This window comes from Cnephaeus nilssonii (assembly GCF_951640355.1).
Source record: "Cnephaeus nilssonii genome assembly, chromosome: 13".
NCBI classification, from domain to species: domain Eukaryota; kingdom Metazoa; phylum Chordata; class Mammalia; order Chiroptera; family Vespertilionidae; genus Cnephaeus; species Cnephaeus nilssonii.
Window position 1 is genome coordinate 76,646,096 of NC_137084.1, and position 27,470 is coordinate 76,673,565.

Here is a 27,470-nt window from a genome sequence, read left to right on the forward strand (position 1 = left end):
ATAAATAGGTGAGATCTTAGCAGCTCCAGGCCCAGCAGTTTCCAGACAGATCACAACCATGACAGTCCTGGGTTCCACACTGCTGTCCCTGTGCCTGGGCACACTGCTCATTTCTGCCAGCTCTGCAGATTCTCCTGACAGATGCATGTACTTCAGCACAGTCTTCCCTACCACCGGTCCGGGCATCAAGATCAATTCAAACATCTATGAAAGCAACAGAGTCTACACAAGTAAGTAAGAGCCTTTCTCTCTGTTGTCTTTTTTCTCTAAGGGCAGTTTACCAGAATTTCAGAACGTAACTCTCCATCTCTGCTCTCGATTACACAAAACCTGCATTTTTGACCAGGATGGGAAGTGGGGGCAGAAAGAATGAGAACATGTGAGAGAGTAGGTTGGGTGGGGATGCTTCTGCATGCTCCCTGTGCCAAGCCGAGCAGCAAGGAGACATTAAGTTCCAACACCCAGGTTAACTGAGCCCTGGCAAGAGCACACCCATGACAAGTTCTGACTTAAAGTCGGCATGTTTATTATGTGAAGGGATAAAGATTGCATCACAGTTATCTTCACATCCATTTGATAAGACAGTGCCCCGGTGGATGACTGTGTATTGCACAACTCCAGGAGACGCTGTTCTCATTTAGTCCACATGTGAAAAGCCCAGTTCGCTAGACAAGGAAAGTATTCCTCTCCCACCTTCTCTCTGCGGAGCCTGAAGCTGAGAGTTAAATGACTTGCTCAGGGTCTCACTGCTAGTGGCAGAACTGGCTGTTGAATCTTGTTCTTTTCATTCCTAATCCAATGCTTTTCTTAGAGGGACCTAGTAATATTTTACAAGTATCCCTTTTGGGATCACCCAAACCTACAAGTCAGACAAGTGCTGTCTAATTACTTTCATAACAACATTTAATATAGTGGCTTACATGTATTGGTTCATGTAGCCCCCATAACCTATTAGGTAGAGACCACTGTTGTTCCTGTTTTGTAGATGAGGAGACAGAGGTAGAAATGCTAGTGACTTGCTCAGGTCACAGAGCTACTTGAGTGGTGAAGTTGGGACATGAACCTGAGCAGTCAGAGACTCTGCCGTAACCACTACATTATATACCTCTCAGTTATAGTAATAAGAACGGATACTTCTTACTATGCGGTGGATACTATTCTAAGGGCCAATACTATTATCTTCCCATTTTACAGATGAGAACTGAGGCAGGGAAGTTAAAGTTTTACCCAAGATCACTAGTAACATAGCTAATATTTGAACATAACTAACAGCCCCGCTTTGTGCAGCCAGGCTATCCAGCTTCAGAGCCTGTCTTCTTATCTACTGTGTTCTCCTGCCTCTCTTAGAACTCTCACCACATTTTGAAAGAATACCATGGCTCACAGATTCCGGGCTTCCGCAGGAAAATGACTACAGCCTGCCTTCACACGCCCATGCCAGCCTGTGCTTTTTTCTATTTTTTTCACGGGGACTGTCACCGTAAATGCCTCAGTTGTGATAAGGCTCACTACGTCCTACTCGTTCAGGCAGTGGATCTTGTCCTACAGGGCAGGGAGGACCATCTTGTAATCCAAGATGAAAATAAAAGGTGTGTGTGACCTTGTATATGAGAAAGGATCTGGGGGTCCAGAGGGACTACTAACTTGAGATAACATATCACAAGGTGGAGGATTTTGCTATTAAAATTGAAGAAATAGGAACCTACCTTGTGAAGGTTGGGGTGCAGAGAGGGGGGTTATGAGCCTTCTGAAGTAGGAAGACAGGAGAAAGAAGAGTCAAAAGGTGATCAGTAAGATGCCTTACAAAGGAAAGACCCCTTGGAAGGGACCATGCTGGCTGAAAGGGAAATCCCGGCATTTACAAGGGCAGTAGGTAGAGTAGGGGGAAGGGAAAGGAGGAAGGGGTCTCAGGTTCATTAAATGCCTACTACACGCAATGTCCGTCCCCAGCCTCACCTTATTTCACCACAGATGTGCTGTAGCTCCGTGATGCGCTGACTGACTCACTGTAGGAATGATTTAAGTTGAGTCAAAATCCTGTGCCCTCAAGAGGTGTGAAGTGCCCGATTGCACACCTGGGTCACACCACAGTCTCCGGATTTCCTCGTAGAGTGTCACTGTGAGACAGCTGGCAGAGACGGAGTAAATGCCCACACAAGCCAACTTCTTATTATTTTGAGTTTGAAATTTTCTAAATTTCAGGGTTTGTGTCAACATTGGTTAGTCATGTATAAATGGCTTAACAGGTCCCAAGACACAGTGGCAGCTCAGGCAGTATCTTAGAACAAGTTCCCTGGGTCTGTCTCCATGTCATTGAAGGAAACCCATAAAGCAGTGACATTTATGTTAAGAATGGACTAGGTCAGCATCCGCCTCCATTTTTTACTTCTATGGACAAGAGGGATGTAACCTGCCTGCCTTTATTCCTACATCTTCAGCTTTAAGGGCACTGACTGTACAACATTGGATGCAGAGCTTGCTAAATCAATCAGTTAGAAGTTATTTACTGCCCTCCAGGTGCCCAGCACTGGGCTGGCCAGATACTGACACAGAGGAAACCACAGTATGTAATTAAGCCAGAATGTAATTAAGCGCTCAACTCCACAGTAAAAAAACATAAGTGTTTCAGGAATGAGAAGGAAAGAAGGCTGAACTGGCCCGGAAGTGGGACAAAGCAGGATCTTAGAGAGTAAATGGGAATGAAATGTGTGATGAAAACGAAGTAAGGATTCCACACAGGCAGACAGACGGACAGACGTAAACAGAGACCAGGAGCAGGTGTGAGTCACGTGTGTCTGTGGAACCAGAGGGAGACTGGCTGACCCGAGAGGCGGGGTGCGAATAACAGGGGGAGCTAGGTTTTGAGGGTCATGAAAGCTACACGCTGGGCACTGTGCCCGACAGAACAGAAGCAGGCTGTTTCCTGCTCTAGAAATAAGGGCCCTTTGAAGGTTTTGGAGAAGAGTGTCTCCTGATGGCAGTGTTGTGTGTGGAAGTCTGATCTGGCCACAGCCTGAATACATGGCTGAATGCGGAGGAGAACGTGGAGTCCAGAAATCCAAATAATACAGACGCTTAGGAGAGAGGAAGGAGGATAAAAGCCAGAGTGAGCAAGGGAAAGCAGAAGAAAGGACAGAGGCAAGAGCATGCCTGAGGGAGGGCTGACAGACTTGATAACCACCTGGATGACACACACCATGGCTTGCCACCGTCCACCTCACCATCACACACACATCTAGGACAAATGTCAGGTTCTCATAGGGTCTGGCTCCATCCACCTTAATTGGCAATAGCAAAGAAATAAAACAGAGAAATGCATTGCGCTAAAAAAAAATTGCAATTGTTTAACACACACTATGTATTAAAGTCTTTGCACTGTTCTTGTTACTCCTCCCAGGAACATTTCTCTTTTTTTTAATATATTTTTATTGATATCAGAGAGGAAGGGAGAGGGAGAGAGAGATAGAAACATCAATGATGAGAGAGAATCATTGATTGGCTGCCTCCTGCATACCCCCTACTGGGGATTGAGCCCACAACCCGGGCATGTGCCCTGATCAGGAATTGAACTGTGGCCTCCTGGTTCATAGGTTGATGCTCAACCACGGAGCCACGCCAGCCGGGCTCCTCCCAGGAACCTTTCAAAATAAGGTGTCATGATCTCCATATAATAAAGGATAATGTCATTATCTCCAGACCTAGAACCAGGCTTGTGCAAAGATGGAATTCAACAAATATTTGTGGAGTGAATAATGAAGAATAAGGGAACTGAGTCTCAGAGGTGAAATAACTTGTTAGAGCTGGAATTCAGAACCAGCAATGTCGGATCCTATTGTGCTACCTGACCCATTTTCTTTGGTTTGTGAAGGAGAAGTCCTTGAAGGAATTCTTGATGTCTGAAAGGGCCCTGGAGAGCACCTTAGTGCTGAGGAATTCATTCAGAAGGGACCTTCTAAGGGAGGAAATGAACCCACTGAAATGTTCTCTGGAAACTCTCTCCCCATTACACGTCAGAATGCTGGGATTAACGGGTGCCAGTGGGGTCTCCTGTGAATGCATGCTAAGCGAGGTCATAAGAGATTCACCTGAGTGGAGGTTAGGGACTCTGAGGGGTCATTTAACAGGTACCTGGATTAGGGCCCCAGTGGCTCAGAGGCCCCCTCCCTCACCCTCATCTACGGACACCAAGAGCTTCGGCAACACTAGGAAGTGGGCTCTGCTTTAATTTGGAATAACATTCCCGATTTTCCGGGAACTCTTCCTGGGGACCCACATGACTCTGTCACATGCACCAACCCCTGCTCTGCCCACATCCCACTCCCCCTGAAAGGAGGACAGAGCATCTTTATCCCTCATCTGACAGATGAGAACCGGGCTCCAGAGTTAGGAGCCCACCTCGAATCTCACCCCGGTAGGTAGCAAAACTCTCCTTTTGTCTACCTTTGGCCATGGAAAATTTAGAAAATGCAAATAAAATAATCTGTAATCCCAGAAATGACCACAGTTAATATCCACTACCCAGAAATGACCACAGTTAATATCTTGATGGCTTTCCTTCCAGATGTTTTTAAAACTTCTTTTACAAAAATACTACATGTACATACTATTTGTAACTTTCTTTTTTCACAGTTAATTTTGATTTCATGACCCTCATCCCTTGTCTTACTACATAGATGGCTGATTGTCGCCTTATCATTTCTTCTCAGTATCGGTGCCTGTGAACAACATCACCAACTCTGTGGTCCTGCAAGCGGTGGACACCAACAACAACAGCTCAATAGGCTTCTGGGACGGAGCAGACCAGTATTGCAACGGCAGCGCCCTCTATCACGTGAGGGACACACGTGAAGGTTTCTTCAAGGCCAAATGGCAATCTCCTCATTCCATGAACATTACAGTGGAGATACAGTAAGAACCTACCTATATATGATTTGCTTGGGTTTTTACAGTTTCATGTTGGGTTTATGCAGTTTCACACTGATCTTGAAGGACACAAAATACAATACAGATATGATGTGGAGAAGTCAGTACTTGTACTCCTTTTCTGCCTTACTATTCTTTGTCCTACCTTTTATCGATAGGAGTTTACACACACACACACACACACACACACACACACACACCAGGTGTGCTCAACACAAATAGAAAGAACTGGTGGTAAAGAAAACCAGAGCTGGAGAGTGGATAAAGCAAAATGAATGAATGAATGAATGAATGAATGAATAATACATATATACATATAGTAAAATAAAGATTTTATTCAGGACTGCTGCAATAGGAGAATAGACCTCAGCATAGAATCAGGTTCAATTCTGAACATAACATGAGCAGATGGAAATTTATAGCCAAGGAGCAGGGAGGGGTCAGTGGATGGAAAGTTCCTGAGAGGAAACATCAAGGCCTATAAGAGGGATTCTGGCTAAACTGGCCTAACAGGATTGTTGCTGAAGGCAGGCCTAGGTGATCAGATAGCATGTGGGGATGGCAGCAAATGAGGAACTCAATCAGACATTGAGGGTTATCAGATATCGAGGGTAAGAGGTTCTTGCTAAACAGATTTAGCAGCGTTCTTGCTAAAGCTGGATTTTATAAGCAAGTGCAGAAATGAGCCAGGAGGAGGCGCCGGAGCCTGAGTGAAGTAAGGTCAAGCAGAGAATCTTTGTCACTGGCGCCCTGTTTGCTTCAGATTCTCTATACTCAAACTGGAGAGTCATTTTTCAAAACATAGGTTCATTTTGGAAACAGCTCCTAACAGAAAGTGTGCGGATTGCATAATAACTCGCCTCCTAGTGTCACACCGAATGGACACAGGCTTCTTCGGAGGTGCGCCAACCAGGGGCTCACATTGCCCGTTAACAAAAGCCTTCCTTGCAGCCAGGGATGGCTCCCAAGCTCACTTCAGAAACCCAGCTGAGAGTCCTTACGGTCCTGGACTGCCATTCTGTGCTGAAAGGACAAGTCTGTCCAGCAGGTCATGTCCACTGAGGCTCCATGGACATGGTGGTGAGGATGCTGCCACGCCATCCCACCTCACCTCCATCCCACCTCACCTGACATCCCACCTCACCGCCATCCACCTCACCTGTCACCATCCCACCTCACCTGCCACCATCCCACCTCACCTGCCACCATCCCACCTCACCTGCCACCATCCCACCTCACCTGTCACCATCCCACCTCACCTGTCACCATCCCACCTCACCTGTCACCATCCCACCTCACCTGCCACCATCCCACCTCACCTGCCACCATCCCACCTCACCTGACATCCCACCTCACCGCCATCCCACCTCACCTGCCACCATCCCACCTCACCTGCCACCATCCCACCTCACCTGTCACCATCCCACCTCACCTGACATCCCACCTCACCTGACATCCCACCTCACCGCCATCCCACCTCACCTGCCACCATCCCACCTCACCTGTCACCATCCCACCTCACCTGCCACCATCCCACCTCACCTGCCACCATCCCACCTCACCTGCTACCATCCCACCTCACCTGACATCCCACCTCACCTGCCACCATCCCACCTCACCTGTCACCATCCCACCTCACCTGCCACCATCCCACCTCACCTGACATCCCACCTCACCTGACATCCCACCTCACCGCCATCCCACCTCACCTGCTACCATCCCACCTCACCTGTCACCATCCCACCTCACCTGCCACCATCCCACCTCACCTGCCACCATCCCACCTCACCTGCTACCATCCCACCTCACCTGCCACCATCCCACCTCACCTGCCACCATCCCACCTCACCTGTCACCATCCCACCTCACCTGACATCCCACCTCACCTGACATCCCACCTCACCTGACATCCCACCTCACTTGCCATCGCACCTCACCTGCCATCTCACCTCACCTGACATCCCACCTCACCTGCTACCATCCCACCTCACCTGCCACCATCCCACCTCACCTGTCACCATCCCACCTCACCTGCCACCATCCCACCTCACCTGCCACCATCCCACCTCACCTGTCACCATCCCACCTCACCTGACATCCCACCTCACCTGACATCCCACCTCACCTGACATCCCACCTCACTTGCCATCGCACCTCACCTGCCATCTCACCTCACCTGACATCCCACCTCACCTGCTACCATCCCACCTCACCTGCTACCATCCCACCTCACCTGTTACCATCCCACCTCACCTGTTACCATCCTACCTCACCTGTTACCATCCCACCTCACCTGCTACCATCCCACCTCACCTGTCACCATCCCACCTCACCTGCTACCATCCCACCTCACCTGCCATCCCACCTCACCTGCCACCATCCCACCTCACCGCCATCCCACCTCACCTCCATCCCACCTCACCTGCCCTGCCCTTGGACCTCACTGGTTCCCGCAGAGCCACTTGCAGGAGTAGAATTCCCAAAGGAGCACTGACAATCCAGCCTTGCCCGAGCGCAGTCCCTTAGAGGCCAGGCCAGGCTAATTAAGACAATGGTCCCTTCATCTCTCCTCATTAAAGCCTCCACACTCCATGCAACAACAGATAAAAGACAAAGCAGTGACACTCTGCAATAGAAACAGCACATTCCCGCCGACAGTGCGGTCTCCAGACCTTCCTGGCTCACAGCGGCTGTGATGCACTGACTTTGCTGCTTGTTGGCAATGTACATACATGGCCTCGATCAGCAAAGCTGACAAAGAGAGGGGAGCAGCACAGCACTGTGAGGGGCTCCACTGTGCTGGGGAGGGCACAGAAGCGAAGGGAAGAGGTCCCTGGCCAGGAGCCTTACTTACAGTGAGGAAAGGCCTGTACAGAAGTGATTACTGAGGTTAAACATCACTTGCTCACCATCCAGTACTTGAACTGTCCCTAAACTCCCCGATAAGTTCCCAAGCCTGTTTCCACTCTCTCAACTTCCACTACTTTTTCAGAGCACATGTCACCACTGTGATCAATTAGTCTGTTAGTTGATTATTCATTTAAAATCTGTCTCTCTGAAGGGACTCTAAGTGCCACAAGGGTAAGACCATGCCTAACTGATTCACTACTGCCCCTCAGCACCATGCACAGTGATTGGCGTGTTGTACACTCTCCTTAATTAACTGTCGAATGTATGAACAAGAGGCTGATATAATAATGGACCCACTAATAGAAGAACAACAGACCAAGCTCTACAGATCATTTCATGAACACTAAGCACCTACTATGTGTCAATCATTGTTGATAACAGAACCTGCTCTCAAACAGCTGGCCCTCTAGTGCGGGAGAGGCTCACAGCAGGAAAATACATAGAGGGGCCCATCCCTCTGATGGCGATCTGCCTGGGTTAAGGATAACAGGGAAAACAACTTCATAGAGTTACTGTTACATCTGTGGGCAGACATGGTCTGGATGGATATCACAGGCAGAAGGACTGGCTTGAACAAAGACCAGAGGTGTATACCAGCCCATGGGGAATTTAGGGGGGTGAAGTTGGTTGATTTGGGGGAGGGGAGTAGACATGATCTTCTCTGTAGCAAAATCATAGATCTTAGTTAAGACAATATCGAGGCCCTGGCCAAGTAGCTCAGTTAGTTAGAACGTCATCCCGATAGGACAAGGTCAGGCTACATACAGAAGGCAACCAATGAATTCATGAATAGGTGGAACAAAAAGTCGATGTCTCTCTCTCTCTCTCTCTCTCTCTCTCTCTCTCAAATCAATAGATTAAAAAAATTTTTTTTAATTAAAAGAAAAAAGACAATATAGAGCAGACCAGTATTCAATGATCTATAGGGCAAGTAAGCACAAAAGGAATTAAGAGGTTGGGGTCATCTGGGAAGGCAGAAATGTGAGCAGAACTTGTGGACTCCATGGCTGAGGTCCTCACCATTATCTTTCATTGATTTGCCCTCCACAGAGCCTTCGTTATCAATTTCTACAGAGTGGCCACCTTTTCTTATCTGAAACTGGAAAAACAAGGTAAATTCCTTTGCAGCCCCTTTACATATCTGGCAGTGAACACAGTCAGCCTGAAAGTTACCTGGTGGGGGCCTACAAAAGCCTTCTGGTCGTGTGTTATCTAGATATCAATTGAGCCTTCTAGCACCTTGAGACCTACATAAGATTGGCCCCACCCTTTTTCCTATGCCCCGTAGAAAACAAAAGCCATCCCCAAGACTTCCGCCAGTCCCCAGGGGCCTCATATTCTCAGAGTCACCTGTGCCTGCAGAATCCCGCTTCCTCAGGACCCATTCCTGTTCAGCACCTCGTAGACACCAGCATGAAAGCCAGCTCCTTCCTTAGTTTCCACAAAGACTTCCCACTCACAGAAAACCTTCACAGTACTGAACGCTTTACAGGAACGAGGGGCAGAAGTGCACACCAAGGGGTTGACAGCATAAGAATACCAAACACTCATTCATTCTCAGAATGGCTTTTGGCCACCACCACTACCACCAGGAATCTCCACTGCTCTTCCACAGGGTGTGGTCCTCAACCTCAAACCACCCTGCGGCTACTCGCCCTCCTTCCCCCTCTCTGTCCCCTGTGTTCTCTCACTCCCCTCTAGGGAGCTAAAACAAATTCAAGAAATTGAGGTTCAGAAAGTAAATGGAAAAACCAGGGCTCAAATCCCACCTTATACTTTTTACACTTTTCTTAGACTTACATCAAAACTATAAAGACAATCCCTTTTTTAAATGAAGGTCTTAAATACAACTAAGCACAAGGAACATCAGCCTCTCGAACGTCCAGATAGCTAGTCTTCCTCGGGATCCCGCTGCCGGTTTCCCACCCGTCATATGCTGCAAATGCGGTCAAAGGGATATCCATTTTCAAAACAAATTTTGATGTGATTATGCCTAACAAACTATTATGTGAAAGCCTTAACTGTTGCCTTGGTGGTTTCCCCTCTGTGAGAAGACTGGGTGTTATTTTCTTCCTCGAGGACATTTTCCAGATGAGCATGAGTGTAAATGCTAAGAAGGAGGGAAAAAACGTATGTTTCTAATCAGGACTCATCTCCATGCTAATAAAATCCAGTTAAAAAAATAAAAATAAAGTGGTTGTGTCAGACTTTCTGGCTCAGTGAGATGCTAGAGAAACATTTGCCCTGGGTAAATACTAAGTGAGATAAGACAATGCCACCGACTTACAGGTCCCTCCAGGTAGCAGAAGAATGCATAGGCCTAAGCAACTCACTGGATTTGCTTATTGAGTTCTGCTCATGTCCCTTCTTCTTCTGTTTTGTCTTAATGTGCCTTTATTGATTTCAGAGAGGAAGGGAGAGGGAGAGAGAGATAGAAACATCAGTGATGAGAGAGAATCATTGATTGGCTGACTCCTGCACGCCCCTCACTGGGGATCAAGCCCACAACCCGGGCATGTGCCCTGACTGGGAATCAAACCATGACCTCAACCACTGAGCAACACAGGTCGGGCTGTCCCCTCTTCTCTATAGTCCCCTCTGTGGTCCACTTAGACCTTTGCAGGTATCATTGCCAAACTCTAGTTTTTCCAGTATCAGACATCCATTCTCCCACCCCACCCCCTGGCTTTCTCTGCTTCTCAGCAAGGCAACCTCAGAGAACCAGTGTGTGGTCAGACCCCTGCACAGGAAATGCCGGTGCCTCAGCAGCCACGGAAAGAGGCTCAGGGGTTTGGACAGCACCTCTTTCCATTTACTTTAAAGCAGGAGTAGGCATCCGAAGGTCTGTATGGTAACTAGTTCTTACAAGCTTTACATGCAACCTTTGAAATTAGCAATGAAAAATAAAACTGTGCCATTCTGGATCATATTTGCCTGATGGATCTAATACAATATTAAGGACACTTGAGGGCCGACAACCTACCCAACAACAAATTCAGTAGTTATGTAAATTCCTTCCCCTGTGGGACTACGTAGACCTTAGGGGTAGATAGTGTTCTTTCTCTCCATGACGTTCTGTACGCCATAGCTTTCCCTTCCGCTACATACACTTGGCCCTTGAGACATGCTTATTGAATTCTGCTCATGAACTCTGGCTGCAGCGTCGCATCAGATTAGCCTCATTTTCCAGCGTAGATTCTGATGTCCTTTTTTTCCCCCAGCAATGATCACCTCGTCACCCTCCATGACCTCCATGACCAGGCAGACCATGACCCAAAGCCCAACGACAAACCGAATCCAAACCACAACCCGAAGCTCAACAACAAACCGAATCCTAACCACAGCCCAAACCACAGCCTCAACTCTAACCACAACCAAAAGCTTTGCCAACAGAATCTTCCTCAGCCCCATCACAGATGCCATCCAGATCCTGCTCGTCTTCCTCACCAGCAAACTCCTCTTCTAGAAAGATGCTAAGGGAACCATTGTTCCTGCCTCTGCTACATCCTCCTGCGTTCAGTTCCAAGCCAGGGCTCCGTCATGTGTGTGAATGAAGGCCTCATGTTCTCAAATGTACAACTCTCCTGCCATTGCTTTAGACCAAAAAGGAGACTTGGTTGAGAGTAGCCAGCTCACTCACTAGTGGACTTGGGGCACACAGATGTTCAACTAAATCTTTCAGGCTTTTTGTAACTACTTAGAGCTGGTCTGGGGGTAACCTGGAATTCTGACTGTAGGTTTAACATGTTAACAGCCAGTTCCATCGCCAGTCTAAACTTCTGTTCATTGCCAAATGATTCCCCTGAGTCTCTGTGGGAAGAACCTTTCCTCACTTTCAAGATGATCTCCGATTTCTGGCCAAACCCACCCAGGTTACGCAGAGTGTGTTGACTCATGTGACTCAGCAGGAAAGGAGAAGCAACCCTCATTCTGCCGGCAACACCAGTAGCATTAGAAGGGCAAGGAAATAGGAATGTACTATGTCTGAGCAGCCAAAAATAGGGACAGATTATGGATAAAGGCATTATTGTCTATGTCATACCAAAAAAAAAACTATATTCCAAACAAGAACAATGTGTTAAACTCAAATTCTTTAATAAGTGATTATCTTAAAATACAGAGAATGTTATCTAATTTTATTCATTTGTGCAAGCATTAAAAATTTAATAAAATGATGAGAGTATGTATGTTTTCAAGGCCAGATCTATGGGTAAAATTTTCTCAATTTTAATATTCCTTAAGTGCAAACTGGTCATTTTTCCCCTAACAGTGTTGTCCACTAGGAGAAATGGACAAAATATTTATAATATTCGCAATATAATGTGAAACCAAAAGAAAGCATGGTATTTCCTGTAACAGCCAACAAAGTTTTCTTTTAGTAATTATGTTAAACTAGGGGCCCGGTGCATGAAGATTCGTGCACAGGGATGGGTCCCTCAACCCGACCTGCACCCTCTCCAATCTGGGAGCCCTCAGGGGAGCCCTCTCCAATCTGGGAGTTTCTGTCTGTCTTTGCAATCATATGAGCAAATTGTCTGAGACCCCAACCCAGTCTGGTTTGGTGCTCACAGAATAATAGAGGTCTTTTTTTTTTCTTTGCTCCATTGGTGGAGATTTCCTAGAAGTTGCAGGATATCTTCCCTTTAATTTTTACTCAACACTCTGACTTTACTTATGTCTCTCACCTTTGCTTTCCCTCCATCCCCCACCCACAACAGTAACTTGCTCCAGGTTCACTTTGATCTAGGAGATCCCTCAACACGTCTGCCACCAGAACTACGATTTCCAGCATTCCTGGTGCTCCCCGCACTCTTGGTTTCCAATTCCGGTCCAGGGGCTGCACAAATCAAAAGGATTGCAAACTCCAGCTGCCCCCAGGCCGGGCTGACAGGACCGGACACTCCAGTGGCGTCCCCAGGACCCCAGCCACTCAGTGCCAGTGCACACATGCGCACTGGCCACAGGCTCGAAGCGGGCAGGGTCCCAGGGATGCCTGCCGCGTCACCCCAGCTACGCAGAGGGCAGGTGGACCTCCCCCCCTGCCCCCCCCCTTACCGCTTGGCACCTGCGCGTGTGCACACTGCCCACAGGCCTACCATCTTTGTCGGGTTAATTTGCATACTCATTCCTAATTGGCTGTGGGCATCACAGGGGTACGGTCAATTTAGATATTTGTCTATTATTAGTATAGATTCCAGAATGCCAACATCTAGTGACTGGCTTTCTCAAGAACAGTTTCTTTCAATTCCTCCTTTTTCCCTGTGAATAGGCCATATTTCCTATTTTGTAGGCCTTTTATATTTTTGAAAACTGGACGTTTTGAATATTATAACACAGTGACTCTGGAATCAGATTCTCCCTTCTCTCCATGGTTGCTGCTTGTTGAGTCAGCCAACTGTTCAGTGACTTTTCCAAGCGACTTCTGCAAAGACTGCCTTCTCGTGTGGTCACCACAGTCTCTTTCCTGCTGTCGCAGCAGTCAGCCAGTGACCCGACAGATTTTAAGTGTCAAATTTGACAGCCTTTCTTCAATAAGCATCCCACAGAATGTGTGAGGTTTGTTTTTTGGTGTGTTTGGATTTTTTTAAATTAAATTCTAGGTATTAACGGCAGTGAGTCTTGCACCTGTGGGCTAGGAACAAGTTTCATATTTAAAACTTTCACAGTCCAACCTGGCCCCCATCCCAGTTTCATTGTGGAAGGTGTGACAAATATCCAGAAAAGATACTCTCTGAAGCTGGGAAACTTTTAAACTCAAAGAAATCTGGGTGAATTCAAAGGAGCTGAGCAAGGGGGCTGGCCCAGCAGGCAGGACGCCTGTAAATTCCAGTTCTGCTGCGAGTAGAAAGGTAACCTTTAACAAGTGGCATCACAGTCTCCCACCTTGGTTTTCTCATCTGTAGGTAAGAGGTATCTGCAGGTCTCAATTTTTATTTCTCTGTCATAGCCAGACATCTTTGTTAAGGTCTAGTCAGAGATGGTAAGAAGGCATGATCTTACGCCATATCTGACTGACGGACAGAGGCTGCCGGGACCACTGTTAAGGAGGGTTCTGGAGCAAAATCCAGGCTCAGAAATAGTGTTGTGCTCAACAAGTGATCTCCTCCTTGGGCTCCGGAGACAGGAAGTAAAGCAGCACAGCCTCCAGGCGGCTGGCCTTCCTGGTCACTCCTTAAGCAGCTGGGATAGCGGAATAAGAGGAAGGGCTACAGAAGTCCACACATCCTCACTCTCAGGAATAGCTAATCCTCATCCTCATCTTTTTAATCAACCTCCTGATCCTGGTAGGAAATTGTGATACACCAACAGGAAAAAAAAACACACATGAGCAACTGCAAGGAAGCCCACAGGCTCTAACCTCACGCACAGTAAAGAGATGAACAATAGGTGGACTGTTTATCACGCACAGTAAAGAGATGAACAATAGGTGGACTTGCCCAACCTTGTTCTTCTACTTTTCTTGCTTGTAGCATCATGCTTTGTAAATTCAGGGCATTTTTATTCTGTGATAGAAACAGCAACTGCCTGCCCAGCATAACACACTTTGAGAAAGTAGGAAAGAAAACTGATGCCTTGCAAATCCCATTACCTCAAAGACCTTCATGGAAGAGTCCCAACCTGGTCAATGACCAACTGTAACACCAGCCATTCAGAAGAGGCAGAAAATTTAGACAGTATTGTATAGTGCCTGCCAACACCCACTTTACTCTGTAAAGTATATGTTTAAAATATTAATAATGAAGTAAAGCTTTATTATTTCATAAGAGCATTAGGCAATTATCTTAAAGCATAAACTCAAGTTAGGCTGCCTGGGTTCAATTTCATTTGATTTTGTCTCTTGCTTGTTGTGGGACCTGACACCAGTTGCTTAACTTCCGTGTGCCTTGGTTTCCTCATCTATAAAATAGGGAGAAAGACAGTAGCCGCCTCATATGTTATTGTGTTGACATTAAATCAGTTGATATATGTAAAGCACTTAGAACAACACCTGGCACAAAGTAAACACTATATAAGTATTTAATGCCTTAAAAACTACCACAAATGATACATTGATATATAAGAAAGCCAAGTATCTTTTTTAAATAATTTTTTTATTTTTCAATTGCAGTTGACATATAATATTAGTTTAAGGTGTACAACCCAGTGATTAGACATTTACATAACTTATGAAGTGATTGCCCCAGTAAATCTACTACCCATTCTGACACCATAGTTATTATATTATCAACTAGAGGCCTGGTGCATGGATTCATGCACTGGTGGGGTCCCTCGGCATGGCCTGTGGGGATTGGGCTGAAACCAGCAGTCCAACAATATCTGCTGCTCCCGCTCACCCCGGCCCCAGCCCTGGCCCTGCTGTGCCTGCCGCGGGCTCGCGCCCAGTCCAGATCAGGAGAGGCTCATGACGCCACAGCGGAGCTCACCAGCCATGAGCCCTGCATCTGGCGCCCATCCTGAGAGGGAGTGGGGGGCCGGGACGTGATCAGCCCTCCCGGCAGGCGGTGGGACACCTTTGCCGCCCCGGGATCGGGATCTGGATTCGTCCCACTGACATTTGTGCCGGTTCTCAGGAGCCACCTGGCAGCCACTTTTATATCATTTCTTCCTTGTGGAGCATCTAGGGAGGGGAAGCAGCCCCAGTGCCTGAGGCCGACTTCCAGGAGGCGGGCGGCGCTGTTGGGAAAGTGCTGGTTGTGCGGGTCAGTTGGTCCCTGGCCCATTCTCCAGAGATTAGACCTGCAGGACTACTGAGGGAGTGAGTGGCTGCCACTGGGCTGGTGGGCAGGATGTCAGCTGAGCAACACTCCCACTGTGGGAGTGCATTGACCACCAGGGGGCAGCTCCTGCATTGAGCATCTGCCCCCTGGTGGTCAGTGTGTGTCATAGCAACCAACCAACTGGTCATTTGGTCACTTAGGCTTTTACATAGATGACTAGTGGCCTGGTGCACAAAATTTTTGCACATTAAAAGGGAATTAATTAGAGGAAATATTTTAATATTGCTATTTGCCCTTTCTCTATAATAGAAGAGATGAAAGAAAATTAGTAAAATGTATATGAAAATCTTCCTCCATAAATATATGGATGTGTATGTCTTTTCAATTTAGCGTTTTGAGTTTCTTTGGGTAAATAACCAGAATTGGAGTTGCTGGGTCAAGTCCCCGCCCACCCACGTGCGCCTCAAAATCGCACAAGACCCAGACCCGGCCGCCGCCCCCCTCCCGCCCCCCCCCCCCCCGCATTGGGCTAGATCCAGACCTGATCGGTCCCACCCTTGTCAAGCCCCACCAGGCAGGGGGCGCACCTTGAGGCCCCCTGTCAAGCCCCGCTGGGCGGGGGGTGCAGCCTCAGGTCCCCTGGCCTGGTGCTGGGGTGGGAAGCGCGGCCTGAGGTCCCCCAGCCTGGCTCCGGGGCGGGGGGCATGGCCTGAGGTCCCTCATCAGCCCTGCCAGGTGGGGGACAAGGCCTGAGGTCCCCCGGCCTGGCACCAGGGTGGGGGCCATGGCCTGAGGTCCCCTGTCAAGCCCCACGGGGACAGGGGGGTGGGGGTCACAGCCTCAGGTCCCTGATTGCTCGTTAAGGCTCATTACAGGAACTCAGCCTTCACTGTGGGTGCAGCCATCTTGTGTTACAGAAACCCCACCTCCGCTGTGGGTGCCGCCATCTTTGTGGTGGAGTGATGGTCAATTTGCATATTCCCTCTCTATTATATAGGACTAGAAGCCCGGTGCACGAAATTCGTGCATGGCGGGGGTTGTCTCTCAGCCCAGCCAGTACCCTCTCCAATCTGGGACTCGGGATCGGGCCTAAATGGGCAGTCGGACATCCCTCTCACAATCCAGGACTGCTGGCTCCCAACTGCTTGCCTGCCTGCCTTCCTGATTGCCCCTAACCGCTTCTGCCTGCCAGCCTGATCACCACCTAACCACTCCGCTGCCGGCCTGGTTGATGCTTAACTGCTCCCCTGCCAGCCTGTTTGCCCCCAACTTCCCTCCTCTACCAGCCTGGTCACCCCTAACTGCCCTCTCCTGCAGGGTTGATCACCTCCAACTGCCCTCCCTTGCAGGCTTGGTCCCTCTCAACTGCCCTCCCTTGCAGGCCGGGTGCCTCCCAACTGCCCTCTCCTGCTGGCCATCTTGTGGTGGCCATCTTGTGTCCACATGGGGGCAGGATCTTTGACCACATGGGGGCAGCTATATTGTGTGTTGCAGTGATGATCAATCTGTATATTACTCTTTTATTAGATAGGATAGAGGCCTGGTGCACGGGTGGGGGCCACCTGGTTTGCCCTGAAGGGTGTCCCGGATCAGGGTGGGGGTTCCCTTGGGGCGTGGGGCGGCCTGAGCGAGGGGCCTGTGGTGGTTTGCAGGCTGGCCATGCCCCCTGGCAACCCAAGCAGAGGCCCTGGTATCTAGAATTTATTTTCCTTCTACAATTGAAACTTTGTAGCCTGGAGCGGAGCCAAGGCTGCTGCTCCCTCCGGGGCGGCAGCCATTTCTGTGGCAGTTAATTCACCTTCTACAATTGAAACTTTGTAGCCTTAAGCGGGTGAGCCCTGCCAGGGTGTGCGGAAAGCTTTGCTTCCCCTGTTGCCGCCGACAACCCTGGCCTGCTCTCTCAAGCTCCATTCTGCCGCCATTTGTTTGAATTTGTTTACCTTCTATAATTGAAACTTTGTAGCTTGAGTGGAGGCTTACGCCTGCAATGGCTATGGAAAGCTTGGCTTACTCTGTTACCTGGGAATCCTTGCTCTCTGTGGCTGTAACCATCTTGGATGGGGTTAATTTGCATACTCGCCCTGATTGGCTGGTGGGCGTGGCTTGGCTGGTGGGCGTGGCTTACGTAGCGGAGTGATGGTTACTTTGCATATTACCATTTTATTAGAGAGGATTATATTTCCTATGCTGTACTTTATATCCCCATGACTATTCTGTACCTACCAATTTGTACTTCTCAATCCCTTTACCTTTTTCACCGATCCCAACCCCCAAAATGTTTTCTATATCTATGAGTCTGCTTCTGTTCTGCTTGTTTTTTAGATTCCACATATAAGTGAAATCATCTGGCATTTGTCTTTCTCTGACTTATTTCACTTAGCATAATACCCTCTAGGTCTATCCATATTGTTGCAGATTAGCAAGATTTCACTCTTTTATGGCTGCATCATATTCCATTGTATATATGCACCACTTCTTTATCCATTCATTTATTGCTGGACACTTACATTGCTTCCATATCTTGGTTATAGTACGTAATGCTGCAATAAATATATGGATGTGTATGTCTTTTCAATTTAGCGTTTTGAGTTTCTTTGGGTAAATAACCAGAATTGGAGTTGCTGGGTCCTTCTTTATCTCTTATTATATCCTTTGTTTCAAAGTCTGTTTTGTCTAGTATTAAGTATTACTACCCCATCTTTTTATTTTGTTTTGTTTTCATTTTCATGAAGTACCTTTTTTCATCCCTTTACTTTCAAATTGTGTGTCTTTTGATCTGAATTGAGTCTCTTGTAGACATATATAAGGGTCTTGATTTGTTACCCATTCAGTCACCATGTCTTTTGATTGGAGAATTTAATCCACTTGCCTTTAAAGAAATTGTTGATAAATATGTATTTATTGCCATTTTATTATTATTCGTGTTTTTCATTCTTCTTCTAAAAGAGACCCTTTTAGCATTTCTTGTAATACTGTTTTGGTGGTAATGAACTCCTTTGGATTTTTCTTGTCTGGGAAACTCCTTATCTGTCCTATAACTTTGCTGGGTAATCTTGGTTGTAGGTTCTTCATTTTCATCACTTTGAATATTTCATCTACACCCTTCTGGTCTGCAAAGTTTCTGCTGAGAAATCAGCTGACAGTCTTATGGGAGCATCCTGGTAGGTAACTAATTGCTTTTCTCTGGCTGCTTTTAAGATTCTCTGTTTGTCTTTAATCTGAAGTTCTGTTGTTTTAAGCCACCCAGTTGTGGTAACTTGTTACAGCAGCCCTAAGGAAACTTCAAACTCTTTAGATAATTTGAGAGCATACTGGGATAGAACCGATTTTCTTCAGCAAGTTGACTATCATACCTTGGTCCTAACATTGTCTACAGAGGTAAGAATCTTCCTGCCATCGCGGGGGGATCTTGTTGTGAACCATGACTCAGAGCCAAGTGGGCCTCTTTGCGTGGAGGTGAGTGGCCTCCAAACCCCAGCCGAGGTCCGGATCCCAGCCACTCCCACCAGTAGTACGTAAGTGGCTATGCACCACTTTCATTATATCCAAGTATCTTTTAAGTCTAGCTTTTTTTTAATGTCTTTATTGATTTTAGAGAGGAAGGGATAGGGGTAGAGAGATAGAAACATCCATGAGAGAGAAACATGAATCATTGCCTCCTGCATGGTCCCCCACTGGGGATCTAGCCAGCAACCCAGGCATGTGTTCTGACCAGGAATCAAACCAGTGACCTCTTGCTTCATGGATCAACACTCAACCACTGAGCCACACCAGCTGGGCAAGAAAGCTAAGTATTATCCTCTCTAATAAAATCGTAATATGCAAATTAACCATCACTCTGCTACATAAGCCACGCCCACCAGCCAAGCCACGCCCACCAGCCAATCAGGGTGAGTATGCAAATTAACCCCAATCCAAGATGGCTACAGCCACAGAGAGCAAGGTTTCCCAGGTAACAGAGCAAGCCAAGCTTTCCATAGCCGTTGCAGGCCTAAGCCTCCACTCAAGCTACAAAGTATCAATTATAGAAGGTAAACAAATTCAAACAAATGGCGGCAGAATGGAGCTTGAGAGAGCAGGCCAGGGTTGTCGGCGGCAACAGGGGAAGCAAAGCTTTCCGCACACCCTGGCAGGGCTCACCCGCTTAAGGCTACAAAGTTTCAATTGTAGAAGGTGAATTAACTGCCACAGAAATGGCTGCCGCCCCGGAGGGAGCAGCAGCCTTGGCTCCGCTCCAGGCTACAAAGTTTCAATTGTAGAAGGAAAATAAATTCTAGATACCAGGGCCTCTGCTTGGGTTGCCAGGGGGCATGGCCAGCCTGCAAACCACCACAGGCCCCTCGCTCAGGCCGCCCCACGCCCCAAGGGAACCCCACCCTGATCCGGGACACCCTTCAGGGCAAACCAGGTGGCCCCCACCCGTGCACCAGGCCTCTATCCTATCTAATAAAAGAGTAATATACAGATTGATCATCACTGCAACACACAATATAGCTGCCCCCATGTGGTCAAAGATCCTGCCCCCATGTGGACACAAGATGGCCACCACAAGATGGCCAGCAGGGGAGGGCAGTTGGGAGGCACCCGGCCTGCAAGGGAGGGCAGTTGAGAGGGACCAAGCCTGCAAGGGAGGGCAGTTGGAGGTGATCAACCCTGCAGGAGAGGGCAGTTAGGGGTGACCAGGCTGGCAGAGGAGGGAAGTTGGGGGCAAACAGGCTGGCAGGGGAGCAGTTAAGCATCAACCAGGCTGGCAGCGGAGTGGTTAGGGGGTAATCAGGCTGGCAGGCAGAAGCGGTTAGGGGCAATCAGGAAGGTAGGCAGGCAAGCAGTTGGGAGCCAGCAGTCCTGGATTGTGAGAGGGATGTCCGACTGTCCGTTTAGGCCCGATCCCACCAGGGCAGTCGGACATCCCTCCAGGAGTCCCAGATTAGAGAGGGTACAGGCTGGGCTGAGGGACAACCCCCCGCCGTGCACGAATTTCATGCACCGGGCTTCTAGTAATAATATAAATATGTGCAAATAAAATGGTATCTATAACAAGGACTGAAATTATGCATTTGTAACTGTTATAAACGGCTGATGTCTGACTTTTTACAATCTCCCTCCAGCCCTGCCTTTATCTCCACCCTTCAAGCTTCTAAGTCAGCTCCCATGCTCTCTTTTCCTAGAGAATCTAAATAATGGATAAATGGCTTAAATTATTCTACAAAATAGTTGAATCAGGAAAGTGAAAATTAGAATTATTTTACTTCTGATTGCTGGACTATATGTATGTTTTTAAATGGGCTCAACAGTGAATCTAGGACATATGGACTGCCTCTATCCTGTTTTTATGTAAGTTACATCCATATAAATAGATAGAATGAAGTTAAATACACTGAGTGGCCAGATTATTATGATCTCTGAATGCATAATAATCTGGCCACTCAGTGTATATATACATATATATATTAGAGGCCTGGTGCATGAATTCGTGCATGGATGGGGTCCGGCCAGCCTGGCCAAGGGGAGGGGACATGGGCGGTTGGCCAGCCTGCCTGCTAATCAAACTCCTGGTCAAGGGGACAATCTGCATATTAGTCTTTTATTATATAGGATGTACACTGAGTGGCCAGATTATTATGCGTTCAGAGATCATAATAATCTGGCCACTCAGTGTACATATACCTGATATGTGGGAAATAATTTAACATATGCCAAAATATCTGCATGTTTGTCTATGCATACATATATTTAAAAATAATTTTAGAGCAGATGCTTGAATCTAACAAACTCAAAAAGCCATTGGCTAAAATAACTAAATATGTAGACAAAGCACATTTAAAGAGCTTAGAAAATTTTTTGAAATCATTATTTTAATTGGTGAGTATGGTTTTCTTTTTAAGCCAAACAGACATAGGTTCAAATTCCAGCTCTTCCACTTACTGAGTGAATTTGAACAACACAACCCCAGATTGCTGATTGGTGAACCAGAGCTAACTCCTGCCTTAAAAACATGGTGACTAAGACACCAGATATGTAGTAGCTGGCATGATGTTCATTCACAAGCCAACAAATGCCAAAGAAAACAGAAGTTCGTTAATTGCACAGACATCAACACAGTCTCAAATGTGGGTGGAATATGTTATACCCCACAATCTGGTTAGGGTGCATTTTTTTCCTCTTCTATATACAGCTGTCTCCTCAAGAATGGAACCTTGGCTTTCCCCCTGGTGCTTTGGAAATTATTAAGGACTAGTGGCCTGATGCACGAATGAAGATTCGTGCAAGAATGGGCCTTCGTTCCCCTGGCTGCCAGCACTGCCTTAGCTCTGGCCGGAGCAGCCTTTCTGCCTTCCCACGCTGCCCAGAGGCCGAGCAGCTGGCATGGTGAGGAATGCCTGCATCGTCACAAACATCCCGCCCCGTCCCTGGCTGCTCGGCGCGTGTGTATGCAAATTAACCCACCATCTTTGTTGGGTTAATTTGCATACTCACTCCTGATTGGCTGGTGAGTGTAGTGAAGGTATAGTCAATTAGCATGTTACTCTTTTATTAGGTAGACTAGAGGCCCATTGCATGATATTTATGCAAGAATAGGCCTTCCTTCCCGTGGTTTCACTCCCGGCCACCCAGGAGCCGGCAAGTCCTCGCTCCCGGCTGGAGCACTGCTCCTGTAGCTCTTTCCGCCCCTCCCTCTCTCAGAGCAGGCGTCCCACCCCGCCCAGCCGCTCTGCGCCTGAATATGCAAATTAACCCATCTTTGTTGGATTAATTTGCATACTCACTCCTGATTGGCTGTGGGCGTGCCAGAGGTACTGTCAATTTAGATGTTTGTCTATTATTAGGTAAGATTAGTACAGCAACAAATTTGGCCCTTGTTTGCTGAAAAACACATGTTGCCTCAGTATTGCCACAAATCAGTTAATTCCAGTTCATCTTTACTTAAATTAGTAGTTGCGGACTAAAACATATCTTACCCAAAAATGGAAATGGAAAATTTCAAGGAAGGTAAAGTTAGCTAGATACACCAGTTTGGAGAAATACTCAGAGGATTTACTCCATGTCGTGGTGGCTGTTCTCTAAGCTGACACACATAAAGAAGTATGTTTAAAAAGTTTGGTGTTAAATCTCAAAACTTTTACCAAAACGGGTTCAACCAGTTCTTTGGAGATGGCAGGCACTGTCACTCATTCAATAACTAATTATTCAGCACCTGCTATGTAGCAAGCACTGGACTAGGTCCTGGGGCAACCAGAGTGAATAAGGCAAACATGGCTCTGGCCCTCATGACATTGAGATCCTTGTGGTTGGGACAGACAATCCACTCTAATAAAATGGTAATATGCAAATTAACCATCACTCTGCTACATAAGCCACGCCCACCAGCCAAATAGGGCAAATATGCAAATTAACCCCAATCCAAGATGGCTACAGCCACAGAGAGCAAGGTTTCCCAGGTAACAGAGCAAGCCAAGCTTTCCATAGCCGTTGCAGGCCTAAGCCTCCACTCAAGCTACAAAGTTTCAATTATAGAAGGTAAACAAATTCAAACAAATGGTGGCAGAATGGAGCTTGAGAGAGCAGGCCAGGGTTGTCGGCGGCAACAGGGGAAGCAAAGCTTTCCACACACCCTGGCAGGGCTCACCCGCTTAAGGCTACAAAGTTTCAATTGTAGAAGGTGAATTAACTGCCACAGAAATGGCTGCCGGAGGCCCAGGCTTGGCTCCACTCCAGGCTACAAAGTTTCAATTGTAGAAGGAAAATAAATTCCAGATACCAGGGCCTCTGCTTGGGTTGCCAGGGGGCGTGGCCGGCCTGCAAACCACCACAGGCCCCTTGCTCAGGCCGCCCCACACCCCAAGGGAACCCCCACCCTTATCTGTGACACCCTTCAGGGCAAACCAGCTGGCCCCCACCCGTGCACCAGGCCTCTATCCTATCTAATAAAAGAGTAATATACAGATTGATCATCACTGCAACACACAATATGTCTGCCCCCATGTGGTCAAAGATCCTGTCCCCATGTGGACACAAGATGGCCACTACAAGATGGCCAGCAGGAGAGGGCAGTTGGGAGGCACCCGGCCTGCAAGGGAGGGCAGTTGTGAGGGACCAGGCTTGCAAGGGAGGGCAGTTGGAGGTGATCAACCCTGCAGGAGAGGGCAGTTAGGGGTGACCAGGCTGGCAGAGGAGGGAAGTTGGGGGCAAACAGGCTGGCAGGGGAGCAGTTAAGCATCAACCAGGCTGGCAGTGGAGTGGTTAGGGGGTGATCAGGCTGGCAGGCAGAAGCGGTTAGGGGCAATCAGGAAGGCAGGCAGGCAAGCAGTTGGGAGCCAGCAGTCCTGGATTGTGAGAGGGATGTCCGACTGCCCATTTAGGCCCGATCCCACCAGGATCAGGCCTAAACGGGCAGTCGGACATCCCTCCAGGAGTCCCAGATTGGAGAGGGTACAGGCTGGGCTGAGGGACAACCCCCCGCCGTGCACGAATTTCGTGCACCGGGCTTCTAGTGAACTAATAAGCAAATAAATAAGACAAAGGAAACATATACATTTTAAGACTGCAAGGTAGGGGAGTATGTAGGTATTATAAGAGAAAATATATATAATGCGTGATCAAGAGGGTGAAATTTAGGCTGAGATCTGAAGAATAGGTTTTATGAAAAGGATGGGGCAGGGGATAGGGACAGCATTCCAGGCAGGGGAGCATGACATTGTGATATTAAATTACAGCAGGCTAGCAGAAGCTTTCAAGGAGAAACATGAGAGGGGGAGGAGAGGTGGTGACAGGAGTGTGGAGGAGAACCAAAGTGAAAGCAGACCAGGAAAGAGGCCATGTCAGTAACCCAGGCAAGAAAGTGTGGCGGTTGGACTGGGTGGTGGCATTGGAAATGTAAAGATAGACAATTATATATTTTAAAGATAAGACCTACAGAACTTTCTGATAGATTAGAAGAGGTAGGAATCAAGACCATTCCCAGGTTTCTGGCTTGAAAAAAATAAATGGATGGTAGTGTCATTTTTAGGAAATACTGATGGAAAATAATTTTAAAGGAGAATTCAGAACCTGACTTTGGAAATGTTAAGCTTGAGATGCCCACAAGACACCCCACCGCCCATCTGTTGCTCTACCTGGGAGCAACTAAAACTCTAAAAAGTAACAGACAAAACTAGCCCTTCTTTTTTATTTTACATTTATTTATTTATATCATTTTTATTTTCAATTACAGTTGACCTACAATATTATATTAGTTTTGAATGTATGCCCCAGTGATTAGATATTACATAACTTAAGTGATCATCCCAACAAATCTTGCACCCACCTGATACCAGTTATTAGAATATTATTTACTATATTCCCTATTCTGTACTTGACATCCCCATGACTATTCTGTAACAACCAATTTGTACTTCTTAATCCCTTCACCTTTTCTCCCATTTCCCTAACCACCCTCCCATCTAGCAACCATCAACATGTTCTCTGTATCTATGAATATGTTTCTGTTCTGCTTGTTCATTTATCTTGTTTTGTTTTTTGTTTTTCTGTTTATCTTATATTTAGATTCAATTGTTGATAGCTATGTATTTATATTTTATTGTTCATATTTTTATCTTCTTCTAAAAGAAGACCCTTTAATATTTCATTTAATGCAGATTTGGGGATGATGAACTCCTTTAGCTTTTTCTTGTCTGGGAAGTTCTTTACCTTATATATATATGCTCAAACAAAAGAGGCCTCATGCCATTAGTGACATACGTGCTACATTAACATAAGCAGGTCATATAAGGATGCACTTGCACAGTATGTATAGTGCTACTGCTGAGTCATTGCCCTGGCACATGCGTAGGGCAAAGGGGCCTTTAAGATAGCAACACTGCCATGCCAGTGCCTGCACGCATGTGTATGCTGAGTGGGCCTTTAACCTCAAGTGTACTCTGGTCAAGGCCCCACACAATCCCATAACAATCTTTTTCCTTCTCTAAATGAATATATACTCATTTGGTATTTAAAATTATGGAGATATAAACTCTGAGAACAGGCAGAAGCAGCTTTAGGAAGCCTCTGGTCCAAACAGTCATCTCTGAGGCTCTGAGACAGAAAGAAGTGGCACAAATGAACAGTAACAGCACTGGGACTAGAAGTGAAGCCTCAAAACTTCCATGTTTTTCAATTCTAAAAATATTTACCAAGTATTCATCATGACTAAGGCACTTTAAATTTCAAGTTTCCATCAATATGCCATTGATTTAATCAACAAAAATCACTAGGTACTCTGCTCAGAATAAAGACTTTGCCCACAAGGAATCCAGGGTGGTGAAAATCAAAAACGTAAAGCAACAATTGCAGTAAAGTGATTTTTAATCTATACAAAACAGGCCCTCTAAATGGTACTCATGATACATTACAAATTTGGTTTTAAAATAGATTTGAATTTAACACAAGTCTTACAATGAGTACAATGAATCAGGCACTCCAGAACAATGTGGAGGTGCAGTAATTATGTGATGGTGTCTTAATAGTCCAAGGGGATAGATATTTTTCAAATATGGATAGAAATTGAATATTTCTATAGTATTAACCCCTAAGGGCTATTCTCCTTTATAGACTACAATATTATTATCAGTTTCATATACTTTTACTTTATAAAGAATTCCCACAGGAAGAAATTTCTGGAGGTTATCCCAGATATACACAGCTACATTTTCTGTTGTGCTGTAGAGAAAAGGAGAGAAGATCAAAAGACAAATAAACAAAATTTCATGTTTAATATTTACAGAGAACAGAAATTCTATTTTTAAAAGGTGTCATTAAACAAAAACTCTAGAAATCACACAGCAATCAAATAAAATGTTAATATTCTTCTTTCTAATTCTCTATATTATGTAAGATAGTCACACTCACCTTACAACATCTGCAAAGTATGGTACATCTAAATCCAGATTCTTATGATCAAGGGGTTTCATGATTGCCTCCTACAGACAAAACAGGAAAAACATCAATTCCATTTATGACTCAGATTCCAAAGTGTTCCGCCTCTGCCTCTAAAAGTTATCATTCAGCCACTAACTCAATACTTTTACTGTGTACTTTATCTGTGTCTTACGAAGCAATCTCAGAAAGTTTAAAATTGTGAAATAATGTAAGCTCTCCATAATGACTGTTTGTCCTCCTTACTGAATGCAAAGAGGTTAAGAAACCAATAAGTAGAGTATTCATTGGAGTTTTCTCATAACAGCCACTGAGATTCAGAATTCAGCTTAACACTCTTGCATTCTGTCCAAAAAGTTACCAAAAATACTACTCCATAAGAGTCTCACCTTCAAGACAATGCCACAATGTCACTAGGAGAAAGATTCAGTGAGTACTACATTTTATAAGGCAGACTAAAACTGATATTACATTAATAGTTCTAAATTTCTGCTATAAGGAGTAATTTAAAAATTATCTTGAGCCCTTGGAAGAAAAAATATAAAACATAAGTGCATTTCTTCCTAATGCTTATATATTAACATGTTTTCCCTTATCAATGTCAAGAACTGTACTTGCTTTATTCTAAGTTTTTAGCTATGTTGTACAAAAGCTAAGCATTTTCTAAGTTTTTACTTTTAATTAGCTATATTGTTCAAAATCAAAACAATCTAATTCTCCATGTGGTATGGTTTAACAAGTGTACATTAATAATAAAAATAGCAATCATTTTTTGAGAAAAATCATAATCATAAAAATAGTAAGTCCTAAACCAAACTACCTTTAAAATAGATTAAGTGATATCCACATAGATATCAAGAAAAGAAATATCTTTGTTTTATCTTCAAGCCCCAACTTTTCCACTGCAGCCTCTTCAACAGGTCTCTGACTTTGCTCTGTATGCCATGATGAGCCACTTTTACTGACGGGAGTGTGTGGTGTCCTTCAAGGTGGTAAAAAAGGTGTATT

General features: G+C 46.2%; 2 protein-coding genes across 5 annotated transcripts in view; one reads left to right on the forward strand and one right to left on the reverse strand.

Annotated features, from left to right (window-relative positions):
- The window catches only part of PTS (6-pyruvoyltetrahydropterin synthase), a 46,504-nt gene that overhangs the window by 8,222 nt on the left and 10,812 nt on the right, over positions 1 to 27,470 (reverse strand). For 2 of the 4 annotated variants that reach the window (XM_079788482.1, XM_079788484.1), the window contains 2 exons: positions 26,436 to 26,506; positions 24,740 to 26,246 (listed from right to left, as the gene is read on the reverse strand). In XM_079788482.1, coding sequence (XP_079644608.1) covers positions 26,123 to 26,246; positions 26,436 to 26,506 — 195 coding nt within the window. In that variant the 3' untranslated portion in view covers positions 24,740 to 26,122. Of the gene's footprint in view, positions 1 to 1,794; positions 2,129 to 24,739; positions 26,247 to 26,435; positions 26,507 to 27,470 lie in introns of those variants that run through there. The other 2 variants (XR_013814407.1, XM_079788483.1) reach the window with 2 other exon arrangements.
- On the forward strand, positions 43 to 12,016 carry PLET1 (placenta expressed transcript 1). Its single transcript, XM_079788481.1, has 4 exons — positions 43 to 230; positions 4,707 to 4,908; positions 8,884 to 8,945; positions 11,055 to 12,016. Exons 1-4 carry the CDS (start codon positions 59 to 61, stop codon positions 11,297 to 11,299), a joined length of 681 nt encoding a protein of 226 aa, XP_079644607.1. The 5' UTR covers positions 43 to 58; the 3' UTR covers positions 11,300 to 12,016.

Coding starts and splice junctions, on each gene's coding strand:
- PLET1 (XM_079788481.1), top strand. CDS start 59: ATGACAGTCCTGGGTTCCACACTGCTGTCCCTGTGCCTGGGCACACTG. Junction 4,909..8,883: donor AACATTACAGTGGAGATACA/GTAAGAACCTAC, acceptor TGCCCTCCACAG/AGCCTTCGTTATCAATTTCT. Junction 8,946..11,054: donor TCTGAAACTGGAAAAACAAG/GTAAATTCCTTT, acceptor TTTTTCCCCCAG/CAATGATCACCTCGTCACCC.